Below are 11,046 nucleotides of genomic sequence, written 5' to 3' on the forward strand. Positions count from 1 at the left end.
AAAATTGGAAACATCGCGAAAATTTGTTTCTCTTTTGATTATCACTTTTCTCAGAATCATGGGGCGTCGTAATGCGTGATAATTCTATATCAAATTGACGGGGAGAATGTCTCCTTTCCATTGGTGTCTGGATAATTTTTATCCGACCTATAGTTATTTTTTAATTAATGTTTATGTTCGTCAATGTCGATACATTTCGAGCATAAAACATGAAATTTTCGACATGCTACAAACTTTTTTGTTTCAAAAGATAAGTAGGTGGTGAAAGCGAGAAAGTTTCTCAGAAATAATTGAAATAATTTTTCCAATTGTCAAACGTACTCGGAACAACGTATTTTGGCCTCTCAGGAGTTTCAAAGTCAAGTTAAATTTTCTTTTAATCCTTCAAACCTGGATCTTTTCTAGCACTACTAGGATATCGGGAAATTTGAGAAAGTTGCAATTTTACAAGAATTGGCAACCATTTAATTTCTTCGGATGGAGGGCCAAGTCTCATCTTATTTTACACAAACTATAAGCATCAGCCTCAGAGTTTATCAGAGATTGACAATGGTGTAACAACTGAAACCGGTCTTTCTAACTTTTCATTAAATCTGTGGTTTTTGACAATTTCTTAGTCTTTTTATTTAATATGAATAGATTTTGTATTCCAGACTATTGTTGTGTAATTTTCACTATTATTGTTTTGTAGAAATTGGAAGTAGTTTTGAGTAGATATCTCCTTGTAGGTTTTGTTTGGGGTTTATCGAAAGTTTTAACAAGTTTTAGAATCCCGTAGTTTCTTAGTCTCTTTCTCAAATACAGTATCAAACTAATACTAACGGTATTATATACCGTATATATACGAATACTGACCACGAATACTGGTTAGAGTGGTCAACTTAGTTGCTACTTTTTTAAATTATTGTAATTTGTTATGTTTTTTGTGAAAGGAATCAATAAATTTCAATTTTTCAATATTATGTAGAAAACTGGATTCGCAAGTATCAGTATCAGTTCCCGTGACGTTTCCTCTTTGGAGTTTTCCTCTCTGGAAGCATTCAGTCTACTGAGTCTAATCGACAAATTGGCAACTGCGCTTCTACCTATGACTCTATTCATCACTGCAATTGGATGATCTCCCTCCATTTCTCTGCGCCGCATATTCCTCCAAGTCAGAAGTAATTTTGTACGGAGTATAGTAGAGAAAACCTGATATTGGCTACCCTTACTGGTTGGTGCAAAGCAGATTGAAAGAGTTAGGTTGTCCACTACGACAGGACAAGTGTGTAGAACATGTGTGAAAGTCCGTTCACACATACTTGTCCTGTCGTAAGTCGCCACCCTGACAGAGCGCATGCTCAATACTCTATTCCACCTCATGCTGCTTCCATTTGAAATTCATTGGCCGTTTCACACTTACCGATTATATTATTGGCAGTTTCACACTTACAGATTGTCGGATGACACTGAGAATATTGTCCTCTGATTGGCTAATTCTCACCAACAGCTGATTCTTAGCCAATCGAAGGGCAAATTCTCTCATCATCATCCCTCACACTCATTACCCACGCACAAGCCTAAGAGTTATGTGGGCATCACCCTCAGTATTACTAGTAGTTCTGTGAACAGTAGACCTCACACAGTATTCTCATCCAAAAGTACCTGATTGAAACTATAGATCTTATGGAAATAGAGCAATAGACTGGCTTCTCCACACATCTGTGTAGTCACTTGTCAGCTGATTTATGATGAATAATTCTATAGTCTGATTTTACTTTCCCTGCCCTATTACCATAGGTAAGGAAAGTATTGCTTTCCGAAAAAAATTAAGGTACCCCAATTTCTAAATTTCTATACGTTTCAAGGTCCCCTGAGTCCAAAAAAGTGGTTTTTGGGTATTGGTCTGTATGTGTGTGTATAAGTGTATGTGCGTCTGTGTACACGATATCTCATCTCCTATTCAACGGAATGACTTGAAATTTGGTACTTAAGGTCCTTACACTATGAGGATCCGACACGAACAATTTCGATCAAATGCAATTCAAGGCGGATAAAATGGCAAAAATGTTGTCAAAAACAGGGTTTTTCGCGATTTTCTCGAAAACGGCTCCAACGATTTTGATCAAATTCATTTATAAGCTCTATCAACTGCTACAAATCCCATATCTGTAAAAATTTCAGGAGCACCGCCCCATCTATGCAAAGTTTGATTTTAGATTCCCAATTATCAGGCTTCTGATACAATTTAAACAGAAAATTTCAAGTGGAAAGGATTGAGCATAAAAATCTCTACAATTAATGTCCAGTAGCATTTTCACCTACAATTCAAAATAAACTCGAAATTCGAGAAAATAAGATTATTCAATTGCAAACTGTTGGCAACTGTTGATTCTATTAAATCATTCACTATGAAGAGATAGCAGACCTCGTGTGTTTCCACAGATTGCAAGAGTTAAGGAGGCCACTAACGACAGGACAAGTGTGTTGAACATGTGTGAATATCCGTTCACACATGCTCGACATACTTGTCCTGTCGTAAGTTGCCACCCTGACAGAGCGCATGCTCAATACTCTATTCCCCCTCATTCAGCTTCCATTTGAAATCTATTGGCCGTTTCACACTTACCGATTATATTATTGGCAGTTTCACACTTACAGATTGTCGGATGACACTGAGAATATTGTCCTCTGATTGGCTAATTCTCACCAACAGCTGATTCTCAGCCAATCAAAGGACAATTCTTGCTTTTTTAGCTATTTATATCAATTTGAGTACTTATCTTGATGCACTCTTCACAAATGATGACTAAAACAGCAAGGGAGTGCAATAGTCTGTAGGTTGTACTCTATCATTCTAGCATATATGTTAACTTACCATATATATTATAAATTTAAATTGAATTCTGAGTGTTGGCCTGCAATCGGTAAGTGTTCAAATTTCCATTCTTGTGAATGAATTGTCTATGGTAAAATATTGACAGAACCAATTTTTCATTTTGTTGATAAATTGATGATTTACTCACTTATTCTGTTGTTGCTGAGAGAGAGTACTTTGAGATGTGTTGGACCGTTGAGCGAAGTACTTGGTATCAATGTTAGACTGTTATCATTCAACCACAGTTCCTGAAAATACAATATTTATTAAGCATCTCGTACAAGTTGTGAATCAATAAATGAATAATGGGGCCGAAGCTTGAACATTAACTATAGTGAGGTCCATAATATGATTCAAAACTTCCAAACTTTGAATAAATACCACAAACCATGGGATATATTCTTGTGCTATCACCTATATGATACATTATCACCAAAATATGTTACAGTATAATTTCAACGTGATACACAACACCATAATTTGATACAAAACTTCCAAACTTTGAATGAATTTTACAAACCATGGGATATCTTCTAATGCTATATTTTCTCTATTGTATCACCATAGATGATACAGTATCACTACAAAAACAGTATCATCACACATGATACAGTATCAAGACAAAATGGTACACAACAAATACCATAGTTTGATACAAAACTTCCATACTAAATGAATTCCACAAACCATCTTCTTATGCTATCTTTTCTCTATTGTATCACCATGGATTACACAGTATCACAACAAAATGATACAGTATCACCACAATATGTTACAGTATCACAACACATGATACACTATCATCTCAGCTTGATACACAACACCATAATTTGATACAAAAGTTCCAAACTTTGAATGAATTCCACAAACTATGGGATATCTTCCTATGCTATCACTATACATGATACAGTATCACCACATAATGATACAGTATCACCACACATGATACAGTATCACCACACATGATACAGTATCATCTCAACTTTACAACACAACACCATAATTCGATACAAAACTTCCAAACATTGAATGAATTCCACAAACCATGGGATATCTTCTTATGCAATCTTTTCTCTATGATATTATACAATGTGAAATATATTGAAACAAAATTTCCATTAATTTGTTTTGAATTTCACTCACCCTCAAATTATCACAACCCTTAAGGAGTCCCTCTTCTATAGCCTTGATCTGGTTGTCGGACAAATCCAGGACTCTAAGGTTGGACAGTCCATGGAACTCGCTACTAGAGAAGATGGGGTTGAGGCTGTCTCCCAGAAGATTCCCGCTTAGACGGAGTTCCTGGAGAGAGTCCTGGAGTCCCAGGAACACTCGCTCCGGTAGTCGACGGAGGGAGTTGTGTGAGAAGTCCATAACTCGGAGGGGTAATCCTGAAATAATTGAAATAGAACATTATTTAATATCATCGGTTATTCTAGCTCTGACAATGAAATGGAACACTTGTGGAGTTATAAAATAGCTGTGATTTTAGATTTAGAAGTAAGTCTGGGTTTCTTTACTACTTCTTTTTCTTATTTTTCTTCTTACATTTCCTGCTATCTTCTTCACCTGTCGTCGTCGTCTTTTTCTTCTTCTTCTTCTTCTCTTCTTCTTCTTCTTTCTTCTTCTTCTTCTTCTCTTGTTCTTCTTCTTCTTCTTCTTCTTCTTCTCCTCTTTATTTTTTCATCTTCTTCTCCTTCCTTTTCTCCAGCCTCCTTCTACTGTTTCCCCTTCTTCCACCTCCTTCTCTTGTTTTCTTCTTCCTTTGATCCTGTCTCCTTCCTCTTCTCCTTATTCTTCTACTTCTATATTCTTTTTCTTCTTCTTTTCAATCTACTTCTTCTACTTATTCTTATCGCTTGTTGTTGTTGTTCTTCTTCTTCTCCTCCTGTTTATTTTCTTTTATCTTCTTCTCCTTCCTTTTCTCCAGCCTCCTTCTACTGTTTCCCCTTCTTCCGCCTCCTTCTCTTGTTTTCTTCTTCCTTTGATCCTGTCTCCTTCCTCTTCTCCTTATTCTCCTACTTCTATATTCTTCTTCTTCCTCTTCCTGCTTATTCTTCTCCTTCTCCTCTTCTTCTTCTTCTTCTTCTTCTTCTCCTTCTTCTTCTTCTTCTCTTCTTCTTCTTCTTCTTCTTCTTTTTATTCCTCTTGCTTTTTTCAATCTTCTACTTCTTATCGCTTCTTGTTGTTTCTCTTGTTCTCATTCTCCTACTTTTTTCTTCTTTTCCTTCTTCATCTTCCATTTCCTAATCTTCTACTTCTGCTCCCTCTCCAGCCTCATTCTTCTACGTCCTCTTCTTCCACCTTCTTCTTTTAAAGGAGGAGATCCTTCTTTTCCTGTCTTCTACTTCTTCTTCTTCTCCGAAATTCTTTTTTTTCTTCTTCCTCTTCTTCCGCCTCCTTCTCTTGTTTTCTTCTTCCTTTGATCCTGTCTCCTTCCTCTTCTCCTTATTCTTCTACTTCTATATTCTTTTTCTTCTTCTTTTCAATCTACTTCTTCTACTTATTCTTATCGCTTGTTGTTGTTGTGTTCTTCTTCTTCTCCGAAATTCTTTTTTTTTTCTTCTTCTTCTTTTCCTTCTTCATCTTCCATTTCCTAATCTTCTACTTCTGCTCCCTCTCCAGCCTCATTCTTCTACGTCCTCTTCTTCCACCTTCTTCTTTTAAAGGAGGAGATCCTTCTTTTCCTGTCTTCTACTTCTTCTTCTTCTCCTTCTTCTTCTTCTTTTTCTTCTTCTTTTCAATCTACTTCTTCTACTTATTCTTATCGCTTGTTGTTGTTGTGTTCTTCTTCTTCTCCTTCCTTTTCTCCAGCCTCCTTCTACTGTTTCCCCTTCTTCCGCCTCCTTCTACTGTTTCCCCTTCTTCCACCTCCTTCTCTTGTTTTCTTCTTCCTTTGATCCTGTCTCCTTCCTCTTCTCCTTATTCTCCTACTTCTATATTCTTTTTCTTCTTCTTTTCAATCTACTTCTTCTACTTATTCTTATCGCTTGTTGTTGTTGTGTTCTTCTTCTTCTTCTTTTTCTTCTTCTTCTTTTTCTTCTTCTTTTCAATCTACTTCTTCTACTTATTCTTCTACTTCTATATTCTTTTTCTTCTTCTTTCTTCTTCTTCTTCTTCTCCGAAATTCTTTTTTTTTTCTTCTTCTTTCTTCTTCTTTTCAATCTACTTCTTCTACTTATTCTTATCGCTTGTTGTTGTTGTGTTCTTCTTCTTCTCCGAAATTCTTTTTTTTTTCTTCTTCCTTTGATCCTGTCTCCTTCCTCTTCTCCTTATTCTTCTACTTCTATATTCTTCTTCTTCCTCTTCTTCCGCCTCCTTCTCTTGTTTTCTTCTCCTTTGATCCTGTCTCCTTCCTCTTCTCCTTATTCTCCTACTTCTATATTCTTCTTCTTCTTCTTCTTCTCTTCTTCTTCTTCTCCGAAATTCTTTTTTTTTTCTTCTTCCTCTTCTTCCGCCTCCTTCTCCTTTCCTTTTTTCTCTATTCTCTCTTTCTCCTGATCAGAGCTTTCTGCTATTATATAATAATAATTATTAATCTGTCATTTTCAAACTACCTACTAATTTTTACAGATGGAATTAAATAGAGAATACATTAATTCAAATGCTAATTAATATATGATTATTATTATTTAACGAAAATCCTAAATAAATGCTGAAAATCACCCCGGAGACCTCTGCTACTGCAGACATTGACAACAGGGTTAACAGCTAGATGGAAATTCGATGAGAACTACTATCCAAAAATTAGTTGCCAGCCTTGATTTGCAGCATTTATTTAGGATTTTCGTTAAATAATAATTATATATTAATTAGCATTTGAATTAATGTATTCTCTATTTAATTCCATCTGTAACTGGTTGGCCGCTGTGGCTCCGTATAAAATGAGCGCTGCTATCCAGAGATTGTCAGTTTGGTGTAAGGGCAAGCATACCTGACTAGCAATTGGGAAGTACCGGATTCGATTCCCGGGCTGGCAACTAATTTTTGGATAATAGTACTCATCGAATTTCCATCTAGCTGTTAACCCTGTTGTCAATGTCTGCAGTAGCAGAGGTCTTCGGGGTGATTTTCAGCATTTATTTAGGATTTTCGTTAAATAATAATTATATATCTACTAATTTTTCTACTCTTAATTGCATTAGGCTAACTCTTTTTTTTAATCCAAGTTATGTCAGATTAACTTATCAAATTTTTACACAATACTATTTTGTTTTCATGATACTATTGTTTATTTTGTTTAATTATGTACATATATTTTGTAATGCTGTTTTTGTGCAATGGGTCTGTCGAAACCTAGCACAGCAATCAATAAAATCAATCAATCAATCTCCTTCTTCCTCTTATTCCGTCTCCTTCTTCTTCCTCCTATCATGCCTCCCTCTTCTCCTCCTCATACTTCTCCTTCATCTCCTGTCTTCTTCTTCTTTTTCTTCTTCTTCTTCTTCTTCTTCTTTTTCTTCTTCCCCTCTCTCTTCTCCTCCTGGCTTCCTCTTGTTCCCTATTCTTATGAAAATAATATCGTGTGACCTGGCTGGCTCAGGTCTGGTGTCAGAGTTTTCAGGTTGCAACTGATCAATTTCAGGGCCTCTGACATGACCCAACGACTGCTTTTTAGGCAGCCGGGACCGACGGCTTAACATGTCCATCCGAAACACGGGAGTGGCCCGAGAAAAATATCTTACCCGGGCTGGGATTTGAACCCGGGCCTTTGGATTACAAAGCCAGCATCTAATCCACTCGACTACGGCCACTCACCCCTATTCTTATCATTCCTCTCCCTCATCTTCCTATTGTCCTCAGTGATTGTTGACCTTTATGGCTCCGCCCCCTTTCTGCCGTAGCGCGAAGCGCGGAGGCTCTTAACTCACCTGGGGGTGAAGCGCGAAGCGCTATTAAATTAACAAATCTATATTATTTCAAAGCTTTTAATAATAAAATAATGTATGAAAATAAACTCACCGGCAGCTGTGAACGTAGGGGTAGGTAGACTCTGCAGGCCAGCATGCCGTTGTGTGAAGTAGACTAGTGGCGCGCCGTACGGCAGATGCGGGAAGTCAGAGGGGACCACAACGCGATCACAGTCCAGGCCCAACTCGCCACCTGCCGGGGATCCAGCGATCCGGAGACATGTACACGGCAGGCGAAGTGTGAGCATTATGACGTCACATGGAGTGGGGTTGTCTGTCGCGCCAAGGGTGAGGGTTAGGAGAGCGGTGAGCAGGCTGTGGAAGAAACAGAGAATAGATTAATTAATTTATCTGTGAATACAGTTATCTAAATGTATTGGGATATACAGACTATCAAAAAGCTTACAAGGCTATACACTTGAGTCAAAACGTTTAGGGTGATAGGGACTGTGAAGAGAATCAATAATATGGCTAAGTTGAAACACATTTACACTCTGCTTCTTATCAATGAAGATTATAAAGATAAAAGATCGAGTGAGTAAATTTCGTTGATCAACGATCTGTAATTCTGTATACCTGGTATGTTATTATATTTCTATCAATTCAAGGCCTGTGATCACAATAATAATTATAATTGAAAATACTAATCATAATTGGATTGATCTAGTTTGCAGCCACAGCCTTATCAATGAACTTTCGGAGTTTGTCGGTGTCCTGAAGACCCACAAGTCGTTCCTCGACTTTGCCATTGCGTATTACAAGTAGGACAGGTACAGAGCCAACGTCATAATCAAGAGCCAAGTCTGAATGCTCGTCGATATCAACTTTGGCTAGATCTACCTTTCCATTCGTTTCAGCAATCACACTCTCCAAACGAGGGGCAAGTGCTTTACAAGGATTACACCACGTGCAAAAAATCCACGACCCACGGGCTTCTTGCTGTTTTTTACTCTCTGGTTAAAGTCATCAGCGTCTTGAACCTGAAATGAATGTATGGTTGAAATACATCTTTAAAAATTAGATACTTTGGATCTGCTTGTAACTTTTTTTAAAATATTGACGCCGGAAACCACCCTTGCAGCTTGCATTATGTGCATTTTGACAAAACTTTTGCCGATTAGATTACACAATTTCTATGTAAAGTTAGCAGACGAGATACAACTTGTTTACCTAAATCAGTATAGACCAACCAAGAATATGTGTTGAAAATTTGAAGTTGATTGATCAATGCAATAGAAAGTAATCGTGAAAGAAACCCATAAACGTATAACGCTCGTTGAACTAAATCTTGACTTGTAGTCTAGAGTTGAATTTGGACAGTTTTGGGCTTCAACCTGTGGTACTTTTCTGGAAGTTGTATTATTTTTCTTCTTCTTGTATGGCGCTACAGCCCATGGTGAGCCTTGGCCTCCGCAACTATCAAGCTCCACGCATCTCTATCGTTGACTATGCCTCTCTATCCCAAACTCCTAACATCATTCAGCACCTCATCCAGCCATCTTTTTCTGGGTCTCCCTCTTTGTCTCCTATTGTGAAGCCTTTTCCTCATCACAAATTTAGGATTTAAGGATCTGCCCGCAGTAACCCTTTCCATATGACCCAACCACCGGATTCTTAGAGCCTTTATGAATCGAACCACGGTCTGTCCTCCCCTCAGTTCTTCCAATTCCTTGTTGGAACGGATTCGCCATTCCAACCCTTGTCGTAATGGGCCATGAATTTCCCGCAGTACTCTTCTTTCGAAGACATGGAGTTTGTTTCTATCTTTATCTTTCTCTGTCATTGTCCATGTCTCCGAGCCATAGGTCACTACAGGGCATACTAAGCTGACGCATAATCTTATTTTCGCCTCTCTGCTAATCAGACGGCTTCTGAATAGGCTTGCATTTGCGTAAAATGCTCTATTTCCAGCTTGAATTCTTTCACAGATGGTCTCACTCATTTCGTTTTTCTAGTTGTATTATTCATTCAGAATAAATAAATAATAGTTGAACTACATTACAATTTCATGAGACAAGTGTTGTAGAATCTTCACATTGGCTATAAGAACACTTGACATTGCACCATTCTCTGCAGTTCTTTGTTTTGTTTCATTTTTTGTGGAGTTTAAACGTGTAAGGGTGTGTCCGATCAGGCAGAAAACAAGTAGGCTTAACTCGTCCAGTTCAATTGACCATGAAATTGATTGGTTGGCGATTGACGCCACTTGAATGTACAACTCTATTTGTTCAATTTACACAGCTTGACAACAGGTACGGTACACTTTGTTTTGTGCCTGTTCCTTGACTATCACTTGATATAAAGTCTATCAATTCATTTGAGATGATACTCATTGGATTTAGATGATTTGCAGCTTAAACCAATTTTAATACAATGAGCTTGGAGCTTGATGATTTAAAGCCTGAACCTCATTGATAAGTTCTCTCTCTCTCTCTCCAATGTTAGGGCGAGATCATTTTATCAGGTGGTATTCAGACGTTTTCAGAGTCGACAGGGCAGGAAGATCTCCGGTTGCAAACTCGAAGTAAATGAACAAGAAGAAGAAGAAGAAGAAGAAGAAGAAGAAGAAGAAGAAGAAGAAGAAGAAGAAGAAGAAGAAGAAGAAGAAGAAGAAGAAGAAGAAGAAGAAGAAGAAGAAGAAGTTCGAGAAATGAAGTATAGTTTATGAAGGAGAGAAGGATATGTAATAATATAATTATATTTGAGGCCTACCCATTCATATACAGTACTAGAAAAGCAGACTAGAAAAAGCACAATTGCGAATTAGAGCGTGCATACAGGCTATATATATATCGTGAAATTTACTTCAGTTTTCTACTGTCGGCATTTTCTACCAACACATTTTCTATGTTTACGATTCAATCAATGCTGCCAGTTTTAAGTGAATCTAACGGTAGAAGCGCACATACTGACCAAGACTGGACAGGCAGACGACACTGATATTCGTTGTAGTCCAGTTCACACGCATGCGTACTATTGAAAAAATACCGTATCATGAAATACGAGCCTCTTCTGTAGTATTATACATATATACTATTAGTCATATTGATTTAAACAAGCTATGTTTCAACAGTAGACTTTAGCATCTTCTGATGATGATATCATAAATTAGGTCATGTGTCAACAGTAGGCCTATTTATTTATTGGATAGAGTAAACAATACAGTAGTCGGAAAAGAAAAAAAAGGCTATTGCCCAAAACTTCTTCAATTTCCTAATTTTGTCTCAAATTGTCCAAATATTATGTAGGTTATGTGTCGACACTAGGCCTATTTATTTA

General features: G+C 37.4%; 2 protein-coding genes across 2 annotated transcripts in view; one reads left to right on the forward strand and one right to left on the reverse strand.

The window, feature by feature from the left end:
- LOC111050668 (chaoptin-like) overlaps positions 1–11,046 on the forward strand; it is a 184,361-nt gene that overhangs the window by 75,090 nt on the left and 98,225 nt on the right.
- LOC111050665 (thioredoxin Y1, chloroplastic-like) lies at positions 6,253–9,458 on the reverse strand (the record flags this gene model as incomplete). The annotated part of the gene is given in 5 exon segments (XM_039433819.1): positions 6,253–6,300; positions 7,824–8,082; positions 8,432–8,678; positions 8,681–8,775; positions 9,367–9,458. Coding segments are annotated over 5 exon segments (741 nt in total), but the record flags the coding sequence as incomplete, so codon positions are not given.

This window comes from Nilaparvata lugens, chromosome 8, assembly GCF_014356525.2.
Source record: "Nilaparvata lugens isolate BPH chromosome 8, ASM1435652v1, whole genome shotgun sequence".
Classification (NCBI taxonomy): Eukaryota; Metazoa; Arthropoda; class Insecta; order Hemiptera; family Delphacidae; genus Nilaparvata; species Nilaparvata lugens.